Source organism: Sardina pilchardus, chromosome 3, assembly GCF_963854185.1.
Source record: "Sardina pilchardus chromosome 3, fSarPil1.1, whole genome shotgun sequence".
Classification (NCBI taxonomy): Eukaryota; Metazoa; Chordata; class Actinopteri; order Clupeiformes; family Clupeidae; genus Sardina; species Sardina pilchardus.
In genome coordinates this window covers 32875318-32896154 of record NC_084996.1, presented here as the reverse complement: position 1 = coordinate 32896154, position 20837 = coordinate 32875318, and the positions used below count along the sequence as shown (strand labels likewise).

General features: G+C 41.5%; 2 protein-coding genes across 2 annotated transcripts in view; one reads left to right on the top strand and one right to left on the bottom strand.

Annotated features, from left to right (window-relative positions):
- Nucleotides 1–20837, top strand: part of coro7 (coronin 7) — a 77314-nt gene that overhangs the window by 38644 nt on the left and 17833 nt on the right. The window lies entirely within an intron of this gene.
- vasnb (vasorin b) lies at nt 4477–19880 on the bottom strand. Its single transcript, XM_062532952.1, has 2 exons — nt 19599–19880; nt 4477–8895 (listed from the first exon to the last, which is right to left on the bottom strand). Exon 2 carries the CDS (start codon nt 8827–8829, stop codon nt 6721–6723), a length of 2109 nt encoding a protein of 702 aa, XP_062388936.1. The 5' UTR covers nt 8830–8895; nt 19599–19880; the 3' UTR covers nt 4477–6720.

Genomic DNA, 20837 nt, shown 5'->3' with positions numbered 1-20837 from the left:
AGCTCGGCTCGGCTCTCTCTGTCTGCACCCTCCAGCATGTCTTTTTTCTTCTCTTCATTTCATACCCTGTCTCCATATCTCCCACATTCATCTCTCTCTCTCTCTCTCTTTCTCTCTTTCTTTCCTTCCTTCTTTCTCTCTCTCTCTCTCTTTCCTTCTCTATCTCAGTTTCTGTTTCTTTCCCTGTCTCTGTCTATGGCTGCATTTAGAAGCTGCTGTGGTTGATGGTTGATGAAGGGGCTGTGGTGCTGCTGATCTGCACTTTCCTCTAGGGCTGCCCACAGAAGGGTGGAGGGGTGGAGGGGCAGGCGGCAGCCCAGGCGTCAGTCAGGCAGCACGGCGGACGCCCTTGTTTGTGCTCTGCGGTGGAGAGGTCCTTGCTGAGCCACACGCCACTGGGAAAAGAAAGAGTCTAAGAGAGAGATAGAAAAAGACACTGACAGAGATGAAATGTGGACAATAATGAAGTAGGGATAAAGTGAAGGGGAAAACAAAATGGAAAGTGAGTGCTTTAAGGAAAACTAGAATAATAGGCTCTTTTTAACAAGAGGACAAGCTCGCTTTATGGAAGCAACAAGTCAACATGTCGGGAAATGAGCTTATTCACCATCTCCCCCACAGAGTTAGATAAGATAATATATACTGTACTGTACCCTTCGCATCTCTGTGCATGCAGAAACTCAGTCTAGCGCACTTACCGTTAGCCTAGCTTAGCATAGTTCATTGAGGTGGGTAGTTCCAACCAGCGTATCTCCCAAAAATGACAAAAGCATTCAAATGTGGTTCTATTTACATGTTGTGACTAGTTTACTTGGTTATGGTTATGGTTATGGTTATGGTTATTTAGCAGACGCCTTTGTCCAAAGCGACATACAAATAAATAACAATACAAATTAAATTAACAGTGAACAATTACAAAATAGGGAGAATAGCAATATTATCAATAAAACAATCATTTTAAGCACTAAACTAATGAGAAATAAAACAATGAAAATGAGAATAGCAATCAAATAAGTCACTCAATTAATCATATAATAACAATAACTATGGCATGGTATGGCTAAATTTAAGGACAATAGCAAAACAATTCTAAATCTATCAATGGACAAATTATAACAAAACAATACTATTATACAAACCATAACACATAACAAACGATCAAAAGACTAAATGCATATTAAACAAATATGCCTTAAGACCCCTCTTAAAAGATCCAAAACTGTTGCTGGAACGGAGAGCACTGGGCAACTCATTCCACCAACACATTCCACATACTTCCAATGTGTATACATTTGATGTAAAATTTATACAGCACACATGCTTGGAACTACATTTCAATCTCGTGAAGCACTGCTACTGCAGCTTTTCAGGTGCTGCTGTGTGCAAATCACTTAACCCAAGAAGCGATGAGAACATAGTTCCAAGTTTGTTTATGCTTAGAAAATCATCTATTTGTAGCCTATGTGTTGTAATTTTACAAGTCACAACATGTAAATGAGAAAATGTTGGTGTTCCCTAAAATCGTGGCGTGTTCCTTTAACATCACCAACAAGATGATTAGGTTATTTCTGCCATCATTTCTCTAACAGTGCAGTTACATTGAGTCATGGTTTGTATATTATAGTATCTGTTATGCTATAGTGACATGACATTATTGTTTCATTGCTATTCTCCTCAATCTTATCTCTTACCAACATGTATGGACAATCAATAGGACAATCGCGTCTTCCAAAGCCCAGAACCATAACATTGCAATGCTCTGCATGTTTTGTTTTTCTTTTCCAGTTTATAGCCATTTAAATCCTGTTGGTGCACAACGACTTCCACAGGTCCACACAAACACCAGGACCAAACAGACACATTCATACAAGAAACCAATGGTGTATTTGTGATTGTGTGTGTGTGTGTGTGTGTGTGTGTGTGTGTGTGTGCGTGTGTGTGTGTGTGTGTGTGTGTGTGTGTGTGTATGTGTGTGTGTGTGTGTGTGTGTGTGTGTGTGTGTGTGTGTGTGTGTGTGTGTGTGTGTGTGTGTGTGTGTGTGTGTGTGTGTGTGCGTGTGCGTGTGTGTGTGTAAACTGCAAAGCCTGCAGATATTGCAATAATGTCAGAAATGTGTGCTATGCTGATTTTCTGACTGTTCGGAATTGAGAAAAATAACTGTGGGTTGTTTTTAGGAGCTGTCAGCTTTCAGTCCCAATGGGGTATGTTCACAATCCTGTGTGCATTTATCTCAAAGGAACACAAGGAATCTTTCAGAAACACCATGACTGATATTTGGCCTGCCATATTTGGACTTAAGCGAGTATCTCATAAACCTGTAATGAAAGGGTTTTACAGCTGGTTAGAGAAGCCTTTATAAACCTTTTTTCTTCAATATTAACAACAGCAACAGTCCCTATATGTGCATACAGATGGAATGTAGCAGTTGTCAAGTTATGCCTCTCTTGGAATGAGATATTCTTTGTGGCTTGGTGATAGGTGTTCTTGTAGTTACTATCGCTTGGTATAATTAATGGGCATAGGCTCTTCTCTGAGGTGATGAAGCCATTGGACATAGTTAATTGTTACACGAGTTTTTGTTTGTGGTTTTAAACATGTTTAGGTTCTTGTCTAGCTGATGTTTGCTTGAAGCTTTTCACTTTGGTCAGAAGTTGGCCTACAGGGACACGAGCCAAAGTTCTTTGTGGTGTATAAACATCAGGCTGTCAATGCAACAAATAGAGATTCTATTACACAAATCCCAAATGTTACTTCCAAGTGAACTTTATCAGCATCTTGGATCCATAAAACAAGTGTCCGTTAAAAAAAAAAAAAAAAATCTGCATATACAGATTTAAAATCTGCGTGAATGTAGATGATGCTGGGAGAACAAAACTACCTTTTGAAAGGCAACTCTGAATGGAAGATTGAATGAAGAGAGGGGAGGAGAGGGGGTGACAGGGGTGAACAAGAAAGAGACATTTACATTAGTCAAAGCATCCATGTGGTTAACATGTGGAATAGCATGTTATTATGTGTAATGGTTGTAATTGCAAGTCTGGGATTATGCAAGTTGGGTGTCAATGGTGTGAGAAGATGCAGGAGGACAATTTGATATGCTGCTGCATCTCCTCTCAGGGATGTATTCAATAGCTGAAGGTGAGGGTAGAGAATATGATATTCTTTTTTTACCGTAGGACAAAACTTTAGTCCTGCTACCAGGTCTAAAAAAAGACAGGTTGCCCATGGCAGAGGCAAACCTTTGGTTTGGAGAAGAAACTTTAAAAAAGCGAGGGAGAAAAAAGGCTGGAGGCACTGAATATAAATGTAAAGGAGAAAATATTTATTCAGCAGTAATTTAGTTCGGAATGTTTTGATAATTTGAGAGTGTATGATGAGAGAGAGAGAGAGAGAGAGAGAGAGAGAGAGAGAAAAGATGGGGGGCAGGCCTGGTGGTTACAGTAGGCTCTTTGAGGCAACATTGGTTTGGAACAATGCCAGGCACCAGGTCTGCTGCAGCCACTGAAGACAGAGGCCTCCTTGTATTTAGAAGTGCACACGTGCTCTCACACACCGTATTTTAAATACATATCTGCAAACACTGGAAACCTAATCATAATTTACTCAGTCCATCTCCTCTGAAAAAAAGAGAAAATGGAGGAGAGGTCTGACTTTCTCTGTGCTTTCACCATGTCCCTAAATAAAGCAACTCTAAATGCATTAGGAATTCAGGTGAACAGCGGTGGTCTCCGTGCCCTCGGAAGTGAGGCTAAATTCCACAGAACAGCCAGTTTAGCCAGTTGTGAAAGGTGTGAATGATTACAGTAAAGCACATGGCCACTGAGTGTATCATGACATTCACTATGCCAACAGTGAACATGTTGATGATGCTTTGTCCCTTCACAGAGAACACAATTACTTGTTGTAGTTACTTGTATTGACCATGTTGTGAGAATTAGCGTGAAATATTGTAAATTTCCTAAAAGTATGCACCAACTAATTGGTTGTTGGATTTATTTTAGAAGGGAACCATTGAATTGTCCTTTTCAACAAGTATCAGTCTGGCAAGTAAGGGCTGAGAATTAAGTCTCAAATCCTGCCAGCAGGCCTTTGCACTTTCTGTGTGTTTGGAAATCCCTGCCAGGCGTTTACCTATAAAAGATGTGGGTGGTCAGTTGTAGCATCAACTGTTACCATGGAGTCAGTGTGCATGTGAGGTATGCTCTAATTACATTACTGTTGTATTTCCAATCAAAATGTTCTCATGTAGCCCTAAGCATCCCACTTTAATCACAAATCCAATAACCTTCCCTCATATTCTTCCCCCAAACAGCTCTCATAAAAAGTAATGATGAGAGGCCATGCTCACATTGCTGGCTTTTCCCTTGTCCCAGAGCACACATACAAACTAAACAGATCACCCAATCAGTTAAGCAGGAACTCCGTGTTTAAATAGAGTTTTATGGTAGTGTTTGTGTGTCTGCATGTGAGAGAAACAACAAAAGCATTTTGTTTATTTTTTTATTATTCATTTCTTTGCATTTTTGTTTTCATAATACCGTCATTTTAAAGTTATTGACACTTCATCCAAAAGTACATTATACATGAGACAGCTTCCCTAAACAAACAGGGAAATTAAAATCCTACTGAAAATATTCCAGAATATTCTCAATACTTCCTTCTTTTTTGAGCGCCAGGGTTCCAGTTACCGTTGCTCACATTGTTTCTAATGTACTGTTTAAGAAAAGGAATTCTCTTGTGTGTGGGATGCAGGGTACAGAGCCCAGATGTGATGTTCTGATACTCACATGCGTGTACCTGCTGTGTGTGTGTGTGTGTGTGTGTGTGTGTGTGTGTGTGTGTGTGTGTGTTCAAGCAACAGAGAGAGACAAACAGAAAAAAATAGCTGCTGCAGTAATGCTCCTCATAGAGGTCAAATCAGCACCCGTCACACTTGGATTCTTTATTAACAGCCAAATATCATATTAGTGTTATTGTTGTTTTCCCTGTCATGAATATCACAATGAAATATAGACACACAGAAGATGAATGTGTTGCTGTTGACCAATAATCTCCACAAATCAATGTGTGTTTGCCAGCTTTTACTTTTACTGTCTTCCCTGGATAACTGTTACATCTACTACCTGTCTAGACATGAGACACATCAAGCAGGGATTGTATCTGTACATGCTGGTCTCAGATCAGTATCTCCCTCCTTTTTTCTGTGGACCTCTCAATCTGATGAACCTCCTCATCTGATTAACACCACATAACAGCTCAGGCGCATAATCAGACCAATCATAAATACCAAGGGATAGCATAGCATCTGGAATTGTTGGAGAGCATATCTGGGGAGTGTTCCTCAAACTATTGGTTACACTGCTCCAAGATCAGTGATCTACTGTAGGTGTTTATTTTAGAATCAGAATATTTTGTTCCTGTCTTATCACTTTGTTGGTGAGGAATTAGCAGGGTCTTATGCCCAAACAGACAGATAATGATGTCTAGAAATTAGCTCTTGCACCAGAGGTGCTGAAGGATCATACACTGTAAATAATGGCTGGAAAAAAGTGAGGAGGTTTCTACTTCTGTGCCTTTTACGAGCTTCCCTGTAAAGCTGTCAGCTATTGTAAAAAGTAGCGTTAACTTGGACAAAGACATAAAAAGATTAGGGTTTTTCGTCAACTGTTTTGGCTTGTGCCTTTTCTAATGTTGGTGGCTATCTGGCCATGTGAGTGTAAGGAAAAGGAGGGGTGGGCCAGGGAAAGAGAAGGGATTTATTTTTGAACCTGTGCAGTCTCTCAGCTTCTTATGAGTGTCTGCCATTCATAAGGCTAGATCCCTTGATTGACTTGGTGGTACAAGACTAGTTTTTAATCTTCAAAGAATTTAATCTGCTGTTTTGTCTGCAAAGTCACATGTGGTCCGGGTATGGGGTAAGGGTGAGAGGGGCTGGTTACAGTCCCTTATATAGATAAAAAGACAACTAAAAGACATACAAAATGTACAAACAGTAAATAAAAAAACCAAACAAAAATCACACACATATTTGAGTTCACATAGCCTTTAAGCCAGGCACAGCCTTCAAAAGCATCTACCATCATGGCTGTGCAGGAATCGTTATCTTCATGACTTTGAGATTTAGTTCAGATGTTGTTCACAGAGAGTAGCACTGCTCCAGACTGGAGCAACACTGGGGGTGCAATATGCACTGCTACAGTACATAGTTGAACACTGCTTAACTCATAGATTCAGTCAGTCGTGAGGGCAATCCAATCCAAACCAAGCATCCCCATGGCATACACACTACTCACAGGTACTTAGTGCAGGGACTCAGGGATTTATCAGCACCACACAAGGAATGTGATTTTCCTCTCATCCCCAAGGGCACTTGTACTTTTTGCCTTGCCTCACTGTTGAAGTGTGAAATGTGACCCCTGCTATAGAGCTGAAGCCAGTATGAGACATCTCTCTCTTTCCACAAAGAGTGCCAGCCCAGCAACACATTCACAGAAACAAACCCCAGAAGAGGTTTAATTGGAGGTCGGACAGGATAAATGTTCCCATTTCTAATAGCCCTCCATATCTTCACTGTATTGGACAGGAAGTGATCTAAATATACATATTCTTTTATGCGTTTTCCTCTTTGTATGGTTGTTTATGTGCGTGGCTAACTGGTCCCTGAATGGATGCCGTCCTCAGCCAGCTAAAGGTGTGACCATCAGCAGAGCCTGTTAAGGATCAGAAGTACGAGGGCGTTAGAGTGGCCATGTTGTTGTTAGCAGCACAGTGTTCCTGCATCAGGGGGATCTCGTACTCCAGGCCCCCATTCAGTCCAAGTACGGTGGGGGGGCCTGAGCCTGGTTCACCCTGTTTTTGTGGCAATGCCCCATTCTCCACCCCCTCGTTTACTCCCTCAAGCTCTAGCTGAGCTGGATCACAGTCCAGAGCCAGGTGGCCCTTGGCCCGCTTCTGGTGAAGGTAGCAAGCCACACCCACTGCCACAGCGATCAGGACCAGGAGTAGCAGGATTGCAAGGGCTGGTACCAGCATGGTGGTGAGTTGAGGCTCTTCCACACGGGCTCCGGTGGTGGTAGCCAGATGGCTTGGCGTGTGCGCCTCTACACATGTGCTGTCTCTGCCAGAGGTCTCCCCCAGTGGGCTGGCACATACAGTGTAGGTGGAATTCGGGCGCAGGCCACGCAGGGTATATTCTGAGTAGGTGGCTGGCACATTCAAGTGCATAGGCCGGCGGTCAGGGCCAGACAGATTGCTGTATGTGAGCCGAATGCCACGAATGAAGGGCCGTGCCTCAATGTAACGGTGTAGGTCCAGCAAGATAGAGGTGCTGGTAACCAAGCGTGGACTGATGTCTAGAGATGTTGCTGGGATAACAGTTGCTTCAGGAGTGACGTCATTGTCATTAGCCTCCTTTGCGTTGTGGTCATCATCATCATCATCATCATCATCATCAACGTTCTCACAGTAGTTACCAGACGTGTAGGCGGGGCAGGTGCACTCCAGGTGACCCTGCTGATCTGGAAGGCAAATGCCTCCATTCAGGCAGATGTTAGAAGGACAGAGGAGTAATTCCTGATTGGTGTTTGTATCGTCACTGGGCGAAGGAGGTGCAGGGGGAGGGGGCTCGTTACTGTCACTGTCTGTAAAGGGAGTCTGGCTGGGGTTAGGAGGTGCTGGTCTAGGAATTGCTTGTGTGGTGCTAGGAAGAGTGGTGGGAATCAAAGGTTGGATGGTGGTGGTCTTCACTGTACTAGGAGTCAGGGTTGTGGTGGTAGGGCAGCCAAAGTCCCTGTGCTCCAGTCTCTCCAGCACCTTACCTGCATTGAGAGGTGGGAAGTGGCACCTTGTCTCTTGTGTTCTTCCTAGGGTGACCTGCTGACTTCGTAGCCAACCAGGAAACCAGGCCAGTGTGCAAAGGCAGTTGAAGGGGTTTTCAGCCACAGTAAGGCGTTTCAGGTTGGGGAAAAGGTGCTGGAAGCCCTCTGGAAACCCCTGCAACTTGAGGTTGCTAATGTCCAACTCTTGTAGCTCTCCCAACTGTTCAAAGTCCTCCCGGTGCAAGGGGTCCATGGGGTTCCCTGCCAAACTTAGCCGAATCAACCCCCCAGCCTCTCGTAGCACTGGAGGGAACATGCTCAGCTTGTTACTGGAGATGTCCAGCTCATGGAGGTTAGATAGCCCGCCTAGCAGCTCTTCATCTAGTCTTGTTAACCCCAGACCGGCCAACTTCAGGCATTCTAGGTTAGGGGTCTGTAGGTCACCTGGCCCCAGGGCAGGCAGGGTGTTGAAGCGCAGGTCCAGCAACAGCAGACTCGGCATCTTTAGGGAGGGTAGTGACGACAGCTGGTTCCCCTGCAGCTTGAGCTCAAGTAGATGCTCCAAATCATCAAAGGCCTGGGGATGAATTGTTTGGATTAGGTTGCTGTAAAGGTAAAGCCTTTCTAAAAGCTCCAGCCCAGCAAAGCTCTCCTGAGAAATGTGTGTAATCTGATTGGTAGACAGGTCCAGGTTACGTAGTGAGGTTAATGGAACGAATACTCTGTCAGGAAGTTCCGAGAGCTTGTTCTGACTCATGTCCAGCATCTCCAAATTATTGAGCATGGTAAAGTCATCCTGTTTCAGTGTCTCAATACCATTCTGAAATACGTAAAGATTTTTAGTGGGTTCAGGCACTCCAGAAGGCATGATAGGGGCACGGCGCTGGAAACAGAAGATTGACTCTGGAGATGGGCAGGAGCAGTCTTTTGGGCAGTCTGTTGATAGTGGATCCACATAGTAGCAGGACAGGAGGAGAAGAGATGGCAGCACTAAGAGGGTGGATGTCATCATGCTGCCCCCACAGAACCTAGAGAGAGATAGTGGAGGGATTGTATGAGGGACAGGAGGGAGGGGAGACTATGGGGAGAGGACACATGAAGAGCAGAGAGAAGGAGAGTGGATAGGTTAATGACCTGAACAAACTTCAGCATGACAAACATGAGGTTTGCTGTTTTGCTTCAAATGAAATGTGCATAAAAAAGAGAGACCATAGACAAACACACGCATATACAAGTGTAGGTGAAATTCCCTCAATGTCATTTAACGGCCTCTTTTTACAGTTTTTTACAATCACTTTGCTACTATTTTCAGAACCTTGATGTCATTTTTCAAAACTCTAGATACAAAACTCAAAACGGTTATCATTTGTAACACAGGCTGTCTAATGTTCAAAACATTGGATTGTGCATTCACATCTTCAAAGAAATCTTGTACTTGCACAATCATTGGTTCAAAAAACAAATTTACTGTGAAATACCACTGAAACATAACTATAGATCACACGCACACAAGCAACCGATAGTTTCACTGTGTGATTGTTCGTACACAAAATAGGTGATACAGGTTTCATTATGGTACTACATGTCAGCACAGTAAATACATCTCTGTAAAAGTACTGCAGTAGTAGAGAGACTACAGACACAGTGGAATCATTGAACAAAGTTTGCAATATATTGATGCAAAACACTACAGTACCATCACAACATAGGTTTATTTGAATCAAAGCAAATATAATTAGCTATGAAATAGAAAAGAAACGACAGTCTGATAAAACATTGTAAAATATTAGGCTACATCCATGGATATTGTAGTTGAATTGGTTCATGCTCCACGCTAATTGGTGACAATGGATCTCGTTACAGTATCTTGCAAATTTCATGATTTGCAGCAAACATGGAAGATTGTTTTGTCTGTGTCCATACAACTATGCATTAAGAGTAATGCAACAGTTAGCCTACTTATCATTTTGAGCAGTTGTATCAATTGATAGTTAGATCATTGTAAGGAAATTAATAGACACTCATTTGAAATGTAATGTGTGAATTGCCTTTTGAAATAGTGGTACTTTGATGTTCAGCTGTATCATATTGAACAGGTGATCTTTGTTGAATGAACAAATGATCTAAGTTGTATGTGTATTGTATCCAAGCAATTGAGAAAAGGGTTAGAGTTTTGAAAAATGTCCATTTTGATCATTGGTTGCGAGTTTTATGTCTAGAGTTGTGAAAAATGACATCAAGGTTCTGAAAATAGTAGCTAAGTGATTGTAAAAAACTGTAAATACAAGTCTGCATAAATGTACACAGGCTTTTGCATGTACTTTTAGTCTTTAAGTGGCTACAGTAGGATTATCAGCACAGGTTTGGGCAGAAAGATCAAAGGCTCATACTCTTTATACGCAAACACACACACACACACACACACACACACACACACACACACGCACACACATGCACACACATGCACACTTAAACCTAAGGTCTGCAAACTTTCCACGTGACTTAGGAAAGAGGTGCCTTTGTTTGTGGATTGTTAGAATACAACAATTTAGTGTTTCAATTCTTTGGACATATGTTTTTCTTGTGTATATGTATTAGTCATCATACACACAAATAATTGAATTAGTCATATACACAAATACATACACACAAAAAAAAAGTTCTCACTCAACACAAAATAAATTAAACAAAATAGACATTAATGCTGTTCTGCTGTTTACATACTAAAATGAGAGGTTTAACTATTTTATAACATGTGCCTATCAGTTGTTGTTTTCTTGTGGGCACATTCAACTTCTTCCAGCACTGCGCAGATCTGACTGAACGTGATGCTTGGTTGTATTGTAAAAATTAGCCAGATCCGTGCAACTGCACTGATTTGACGGTACCAGAACAGAAGTCAGGCAGTGTGTGTTGCCTTCAGAAACCTTCCGTGTTATAGCCCCTCTGTTCACTTTAAAAGTCTGCAATACTTCGGTTTATCTGTACAATACCCATGGACACTACCACCTAAGTGTAAGGCTACTTTGTCAGTGGTTTGAAAATAGCAATTTCCCTATTTCCATATTTTGACATGGCTGCTGCTATACGCTATAAAGCATTTAATTGCTAATGCAAATAGCGGCCAAGCTGAAAACTCCTCCGATTAACGTGATTTTACAATACATGTGCCACTAAAATCTGATCAGGATAAGTAGAAACTTCCTCTGTGGAGACAATGAGAGGTTTGTTTTTTATTGTAAATAGATCCTCAGCAAGTTGCCAGAGTTTATGGATTAGATTTTCTTCTCTCACACACAAATACAAACACATGTCTTATCAGTCTGGACCCAAAACCCATCTGTAGATGATTACCCTGCAGCTTTGCAGCGTGCTGAGTGACTTAACACAGTGGTATTAACTCAAGTGCATCTCTGTTAAACAGAGACAGTGAGAGAGAACAGACTTGTCAGATGAATGTGATGAGCCCGTCGTTTGTTTAAAGCTCGGGGCTTTGGCTGCTCCTCAGGATTGTAATTTTCTCTTTCCTCCTCTGTCTCTCTCAGTCCATGTCTCCTTTGTTTAAACATTCTTAGGATTCACAGCAGTTCAGTTTCATTATGAATTTCACTGCAAGATTGCGTCCTGCAATCGGTGCCACAGTCTTCACCCCAATAGCACACTGGATTGGATAAATCTCTTTGTACTTCTGATGCTATGGGCAGCTATTGTTCTGACATCTGCAGGCTCTACAGCTTCAGTGTGTTATTAGACAGAAGTATGTCGCTTAATGGAGCTTTGGGAGTATTTAATACTTCCACATTTTAATAGAACAGTACATAGGCACTGTGTGTGTGATCTTGCAGCATGCATCAAGTAGCAGTAAATGTATGGGAGATATTTAAGATTGCCATATAAGGTGGATATACAGCTGGATCCTGTTACCCACAATGCTCACTCAATTGTGGATACAATTGCACAATAGCAGAGGAGGAAGGAATCTGTTGTTCCCTGAAGCACAATGAAACTTGAAACGCCTGGAGTGTGTCTCGTGTCATCAGTCATCATTACTCACACGCCTACTGCCCTTTCTGCCCTGCAGTGTGCACTATTAGGAAAGGAAAGGGGAAAACATGCAAAAGTGTGCAAGTCGTTGAGAAAAGGGAAGGTTTTCTCTGAATTGAACAAGACAGATTGCCATTGTGAAGTTTGTAGCTGAAAGTTGTGATGGCCGGTGTGGGTCATAAATGAAAGCTTATTTCATGGCACACTACCGCAAAGTCTTAAGAGCAGATTTGCTGATCTAGAAATCCCTTAGTCCTGTCCACACTTTCTCCAACACTCTCTTTCTGTCTTTGTGTTGTCTTTTTTTGTATTTGTGTGTGTGTGTGTGTGTGTGTGTGTGTGTGCGCCATGATCTTTACTTTGACAAACTAAGTGTCACCTTATTCACTAAAGTTTAAAATGTGTATTTTTTTCACAGTGAGCCGTGTGTCAGTCTGTCATTGTAACTAAGTAACTAGCATTGCAAGTCACAGTGGAGGTGGTTGATGGCACTTGCTCTACCTGTTCTTCTGTTTGTGTGTGTGCAAAGTTTCCACTTGTATGTACGTTCACACTTTTGAAATCAGAGGAATTTCAGGATGCTACACTAAAGCGTTGTCTGTGGTCTATACAGACTATTCCTTAGTGTCTCACCCTATTATCAGGATAGCCATGCAGAGAACACAGACTGAAGCCTCATGCGCATACATTCAAACATGAGTGAAACAAACACACACACACACACACACACACACACACACACACACACACACACACACACACACACACACACACACACACATCTTAAGCATGCAAACAAGTGGCATGGTTGTGACTCTTAATGCCTCAAAGAATTACAACATTTCCATCAACCATGTAACAGGAAACACATACAACACACCTAGCACTTAAGTTAATCCCTTCGAGTTCAGTGTCTGAGAATTTATTGAGTAACTAGGCATAAACACATCAAAATGTCTTTACTGTATTGATTTGGCTATCGAGAATAATTGTGTAATTTCATTGGTATTGGTATTGACAACATTTCTGGTACCATGACCACCTTTATTGAAGATGTAAAATGTGTGAATTAAAAAATTGAAGATAATACAAAACAAAATGGCATATGAATATCAATGCATGTCAAGAAAAAAAAAACACAGGCAGTCTTTTTACAGACTCTTCTCTGGGCGATAGAAGGAATGTGAGAGATGTTTGCTATGAGGCAAGAGGAAGAGAGAATGTTTGAGTGATGAAGGGATGAGAGCAGTCACTAGTGTGGTATGTCTTTGTGTATGTCCTCACGACTTCATTTGTGAGCACATACACGCACACACTGCTCTCCCCCTATGGTTGAATACGCCTGATGTGGAGGTAACTACAGTGAAGTACTCAGGTGACTAAATAAAATACCCTTTTACACAGGGAATCAAATCATCCCACTATAATGAAAAAAAGAGCTGCCATTATTCTACGCTCACTTCTTAAAACTCATCCAAACAAAGATCAATTTTTTGGTTTAACCTCAAAATGATCGCAACAATTTATGGATTATAAAAAAACATGTGTGAATGCTCATGTCAGATTTGTGTGTTCTGACAACAGACACTTCATTCAGCTCAGCTTGTATAGGTCACGTCACAATCTATCAGCCAGTTCGGCTGTGTATTCGCACAGGCAAAACCAACTTTGCTGCCGGCATAATAAACGCACCAAAAGGACCCCTCATTCTGCCACTTTGTGTATAAAAGGACGGACATTTCCGGGTAAAGGTGCAATTACTCTGCAATGAAAACCCAATGTTAGGGCTTTAGACTTTAGACTTAAATAATCAACAAGGGCTGAGCCACTAGTCAACAGAGGAATGAAGTCATGCTCATTCATTATATTTCTACAAGTACAATTCTTAAACAACACAGAAATGGGTATGTCTTTATACATAATGTACCCTCCAGAATTATTGGCACGTTTGGTAAAGTTGACTAAAATCAGGTATAACAAATAATCTTTAGCGATTTATTGTACTCTCACAATGAAAACAATGAGGAAAAATCCATCCTTGAGGTCTTTAACAAAAACACGTTGCTCACAATTAATTGGCACCCCTAGAAAAAATGTGTACAAAACATAACAGAAACATTTTCTAATTCTAGAAAAAATCTAGAGTGTCTGTGAGCCTTTAGAAGTAGTTCATGACTTTCTTTTTCACTAAGGTATGAAAATAAAGTCATCTTTCAATATTGGAAAGACAAAAGAATACACTAAATATAAATAAAAAGAAAGTGTGGTGACGTTTGTAAGTCAGGAAATGTATACAAACTAGGTACTTTGCTGAAAATGCCTATATTTTCAGTTAAAACACTGTTAGGGAGTTACAGACAATGATATCATCTTGTAAAAAATCGTCAAATTTGACCCTACTGCTAATAGATTATTTAGAGGGCATGCCAGGTAAAAGCCTGTGCAGTCATTTAATAACCAAGGTAGACAGCAGGAGTTCTATAATGGTACAGTGACTTTGTCTATAGTGTGGCCTATAGTCAGATGAAATGATGAAAGTGCGCTCTTTGGCTAGAAACACTTTAGTGTGGTGTGTTTGGTGTACATAGAAGAATGACTACTGAAAATAACCCCATGTCTAATGAGAATTATGGTGGAGGGGCTGTGATATTGTGGGGCTTTTATTCCCAACGGCCTTGGGAACCTCACTAAGGTGCATGGCATCATGAACCCCTAGGAAAACCTGAACATTTTCAAAGGAAATCTGTCAATATCAGCCAAGACACTAAAAGTGGGTCATGACTGGATCATTCATCAGGTCAATGAACCAAAACAAACGTCCAAATCAAAACAAATATGGTTTACTGAATACAAAATCAAGCTTCTGCCATTGCCATCTCAGTCCTCTGATCTAAACTCCATAGAAAAACAGAGGGGTGAGTCAAAGAGGAGAATGCACAAGTGTGGACCTAGCAATCTGGACGATCTGGACGATCCCTTGCTTTGTCATTTCCAACTGTATGGGGTGTCAAAGGTAGGGCTGTAGTCAAGACCACCTTTGTCGAGTCCAAGACAAGTCCAAGACCAGGACCGGTCGAGACCAAGTCAAGACCGAGTCCAAAGAGGTTCAAGTCCAAGACAGGCCGAGTCCAAAAGACTCGAGTCCGAGTCAAGACCGAGTCCAGGACAGAAAAAAACAAGTTGCATGCATGACAGTATAAAGACAATAATTTTGGGTTATTATTAATTTTGCTGATCTAAATACCCACCCAGGATTTGTAAGTATAACCATTCCCCTTAATATCACATACTTCCCTTGAATATTATAACATAATAAAGATGCCTGGACTCGGTCAAGACCAAGAACCATATTTGGCAAGACCGGTGGCCGAGACCGAGACAAGTCCAAGTCAGATACCAGCCGAGTCCGAGACAAGTCCGAGACCATAAAAAAACGGACTCGAGTCCGGACTCGGGTCCGAGTCCGGACTCGAGTACTACAGCCCTGGTCAAAGGAGAATATTAAAAGCTGTTTTATTGGCAGAGGCAAGCTTAAGAAGGTATTACAAGCAGGGGTTTATTTATTTATTCGATTTTTCTTTTTCTCTAAATACATTTTTTCTTCCCTTTAAGGTTGGACATTTCCTCATTATTTTCATTGTGAGATTACAATAAATTGCCTACATATTTTTTTACAACTGCTTTTAGTCAACTTAAGCAGAGGTGCCAGAAATGTTGGAAGGTACTTTAACAGAAGCATGTGATGCTATTTGTCTCCTATTGATGGGCTCAGACTCTTTGCATCATTGGGCTCAGATGGGCTCAGACTCTTTGCATCATTCTGTTGTGAATTGAACCGAGCAGAGAGCTCTTTTTGTTAAAGAGGAACAATATTTGGGGGGGGGGGGGGGGGTTGATGTGAGAAGTATCTCAAAGCTCTCTCTCTCTCTCTCTCTCCCTCTCTCATACATACATACATACACACACACACACACACACACACACACACACACACACACACACACACACACACACACACACACACACACACACACACATCACACACACACACACCAGAGCTTGATTAACTTAAATATTGTATTTTAAGAAATGTGTGGTTGGATTTGAGGAAGTAGTTAATATTTATCAAATTATTTGTTCTGTTCATTAGTCATTAATAGAGTCTGCAGAAGAATATGACCTTGTTAGATTCCGGGTAGGGGTAGAACAGTGTTCATGGGCAGACCTCTCTCTCTCTCTCTCTCTCTCTCTCTCTCTCTCTCTGTGTGTGTGTGTGTGTGTGTGTGTGTGTGTGTGTGTGTGTGTGTGTGTGTGTGTGTGAAAGCATGTACATTTGCTTCATGCAGACTGGCGCTCTCTTTGGTTCAAGGCTCATTTCCTAATTACAGCTCAGGCAGGAGGAAATTACAACCTTACATTAAAAGTCCCTTTTCTTTTTTTACTGTTGGGCTGAAATGCACCAATTTGTGGTGGCTCTCTCCCTCTGTCCCGTACTCTCTTTTTTCCCTTGCTCTCTCTCATTCCCCTTCTTCCTCTCTCTTTCTCCTTCTGTCCCTCCTTGGCCCTCTCAAACGTTGGTGTGCTCACTTGGTAGACAGCAGCATGTCTTTGTTGTTTGTCATTTTCAGACTGCAGGTATAATATAAACTATTTTTTTCAGCATGTGACAAAGTCACAGTGAACCTGATGTTTATACATCCAAATTCAGGCTTGACACATGTACATGTACAAGACATTCATTATTTTTCCTAATTGTAAATATAAACATTGAGGACAGAAGTGATGGCTTGCTGGGAGATGTTCTTTTGAGCAGATAGATAGATAGATAGATAGATAGATAGATAGATAGATAGATAGATACTTTATTGATCCCCTATAGGGGAAATTCAAGAACAAGCACACTAGTCAGTTTAGGATTGTGTGACTGGTTCAGGAGAGGGTTACCTACAATAAATTAAATCTATACAACAAACTTGAATGTATTGTTAATGTTTGCAGATTCTACAATTCTTGACAGTTTTTTTTAAACCTCTCTGAACAGCTAGAGTCTGAGTGAGCAAGAGTGCAAGGCAGCAGTTTTCAGGGGGCCTAGAGCTGGGACATTGGTTATTTCGAGACTGTATTTATCTGGATGGTTCTCCTGAACGCATCATTTGGTTTGATGGCCTTGTGGCGGGTTTGAAGTGGCCAGGGGATGAGATACCCCCCCACAACACACACACACTGCTGCCTCAGCTGGACAGCTGCATGCCTTTGAAGCCTAAACACAGCACACAACACAAGCACTGATGTGGCATTTAGACACCTGGGGAGCGACATCAAGTCAGATGAGGTTGGGGTGTGTGCACTACCTCCTCTACATGTTGTGGATATATATACATTTACTGTATGGAGGGTAAGGTGCCTTCACAGGAGAGTAACAGGCAGATGAGAAAGGGGGGACGTTTGTGAGTTTCTGAATGATCTCTTCACTTCTTTAAGAGAATATTCAAGAGAGCTTCACCCCTTCTTAATCCGGTTCATACTCCCCATTTCCCGTTTCCCACATACTGTGCTGCAATCAATTTCCAAAAAGACGTGTGCATTCACTTAACAGCATGCCACATAGACAAATAGAATGATATCAGAAAGGAAATATTGTCGGAATGCGTACTTGAAACACGCACACACATGCACACACACTAAAGAACACTCATTACACTCTCCAGAATGACATCAAATCCATGGCATCGGCACTAATACCTGAGAGCACCAGGATACTCCTGCAATACACACACAGTCTCAGATGTCCTAACCACTCTCTGATATGTTTGCACCCTACTCGCTCTTCTGCATATTTGGAATGATGCTATACTGTATGCCATTCATGCTGCAGTTGAAATGACAATGATTTTGAAAAAAATGTTTTCTCTGTAGTTTTGACAAAATTATACAAAAACACTGCAAGTTCTTGGTGTTCTTGGCTCTTGGTATGGAAAAAGAGCACAATCCACATGTTATCTAGCAAGTGCCAAGATAACTGACTTAAAGCTCACTTTAGCAGATCTTCTCTCAAATACCTGACAGTGGGTGGATGCTGTGTGGTGTTTATATGGTTACATGGTAAGGTAATGAACAGTAATGAAATGTACTGGAAATGTTACAAAGTGGACCTCTCTAGTGACATTTCCTTTATCCCCACCAGCTGACTCAGTCACCTGTTTGGGGGTATAGCCAGGCTACCAGAGCCTGTTGGCCAGAATTGATACCAAAAATGCAACAGCAAACAGTTCTATTTCACAACTGTCTTAATAAAGCCACAGGACTATGTAAAACTGTATTTGCTGTAACCAGGTGTTTTCTTGGTAGGCCTACTAAAACGAACTCAAGTCAAATGATTGGAGCAGCAACAAATTCATTGTCATCAGTGAGAGGAAAAATAGATTAGATTAGATTAAGGACACTTTATGAAAAGCAAAGCTCTTGAACAATGTGTGTGAGTAGTGGTAAGCTGAATACAAGAGGTTACAACCCTTTGTGTTCTGGCCTCTGATGAGCAGCTTAGCTAGATAGTTGCCTACTCTTTAAAATTACAACATAATAATGGAATAGCCCATCTGACCTGCAACTATCTCAAGCCTACAATATATTCAAAATGATTGTGACCTGATACGCCTAACACAATCTGAAATCGTTGATAGAGACGGATGCAACCATTTGCAGCCGCACATCTATCTGTGCACATTGATATGGGTCTCCGGCACGCGCCAGACTAACCAGCCTACTGTCGGTGCTCGTGAGAGACACAAAGTAGACTGAGCCTCGCTCACAGATATTGTTGAAAGCCTTTCCAGGTTCAGGGTGTCCTTCGTAGGCCTAATCCTGGATTCGACTCAGGTAGCCACTTCATCTGCTTTAATTTTCTTTGCATTCATTTATGATAGCCTAGCCTATTCTAGACTGCGCATCTGCTCTGGTGCGCTCAACTCTCATGAACTTGAATTTGATTGCTGTTTTGGGACACGTCAAGTGTTTTCTCAATAATGATTCTATATGAAGGAGGAGAAAATGGTACATAAGATAACACATCATTTTTGGATCTCGGTTTTGATTGTCGGAGAGGAATGTTCTGTCCAAAAGAAATGTTTATGATGATGGATCGCCGTTGGGGGATATTAGCCTGAGCCATGTGCGTTTTTTGCCGCAATAAGCGTTTTAGAATATCCCCTTAATGTTATGCCCTGGCCTGGGCTACTTTTCCGCGCCTGTCCTCTAATCTAGCACTTGCCACAAACACCGGAGACTGCTAAATGCACACGCGCAGGGCAGTCCCTTTTGGCCTAGTAAACATTGATATCACTTTGGCTACATATATACGACAAATGTCAACCAAATAATGAATTGATCAGCGTGATCCGCTACTGCCATTTATTAAGGCTATTGCAATGTTAAGACATTTTTGCCCCCCATTTTTGTCCACATTCTACATTACCGCAGTCATTGGCTCGGATAATAACCCACATCTTGCTGATAATAAAATAGGCGTAAAAGACTGGTGTGAGTGTCCGTTTCTAGTTAGTAAACCTTGAATTGTGATGGGCTGTAGCCTATTGAAAAAGTAATCTATAGAAACTGACGTGTTTCAGAGTATCAGAACACCATAAAATGCACTGTTAATAGGCTAATAGCCCACATCAGCGGACAAAAACAGCCGATTGATTAGGCAACTTTCTGCAGTTAGGTGGAAAAAGCACTCACCGGCTCAAAACCTGTACCCCTCCGTAGGTTTTACTTTCTCAAAGCGGACTCCTGATTTCTTTTTTATCCACGTTGTCGACGAAGGAAGTTAATCGTGGCCCTTGACAAGTGGCAGTGAAGCCATTTACAAATGTAGATTATTCGCTATCATAGTTGACGGGGGATAAAATACATCCGAGCCGGTCTGTGGAGTGACAGTAGAAAGAGCTTCGGGTCGATATAGTTTAGAGCTGATGTTTAGACCCCCGAGTCTACTGCGCGCTTTTGAGGATAGAAATGGGAGGAGCAAGGTTCGAAGTGAACTGAAAATAGTCAGCTTTAGTTATCCGGCGAGTGGCGTTCTTTTGGGAAGGTGGAGTTAACGCACAATTTCGCTCTGATTATGTAGGATGTCGGCTCACTAGGAAAGGACCAGGTCTATGAAGACCTGTCACAACCTGTGAAATTCAGCCTATATGCCAACTTTGTCACGGAAAGTGACGAGGCTATGTGACCGTAAACTTAACTGAAATACCCTATGTTACCTATAACCATTTATAGGCTACAAGTCATAAAGGTTATTGCATTTAGACATAGGCTACACTATTTGCATTAATTGAGTAGCCTATAATTGGCATTTTAATAGTCTGCTGAGCCATCAATTTAAAGTGAATAAAGAGCACATTCTTGATTTCCTATTTATCTTGAGTGTTCCAAGGCTAAGCAAACAAATAATCGTAACACTTAGTCCTGTCTTTAATATCAGCAACTGAGGCAGAATAGCCTATCTCAGTAGTCCTGCTACTGTCTGATTTGTGATTTGGTCACTAGATCTTCCAGTGCAGTCACCATTCTTGTGTGACATAGGAAATAGGGCTACTTTGGTTAATATTTTTTTGTAAGAGATATCTAGACTATATGAATGAATAGAGGTTCCATCAATCCACAGATCCACTATGCCATTGTTATAATTATACCTATAACCCTCTATCTACTTTGCTGTCATTATATTTAACTCTGCAATATGTTAGAGGTGTATCTATCCTTTACTCACTATCAGGAGATAGTAGCCTATCACATAGGCCTATGCTTAATCCAGATAGTTTGGGTGACAGAATTACTAAAGATGACAAGTTGTAGCAACATTGGCTGTTAGTTCAGGCATCAGGTGATAAAACCACCAAAACAAGACAACACTGACTTGAACATAATTATGCTTGTCATCAGTATTCCTTCGTAATGAATTGACTTTCCTTTTTA

What these genes read in the sequence shown, in the direction of transcription:
- vasnb (XM_062532952.1), bottom strand. Translation starts at nt 8,829, where the DNA reads ATGATGACATCCACCCTCTTAGTGCTGCCATCTCTTCTCCTCCTGTCC.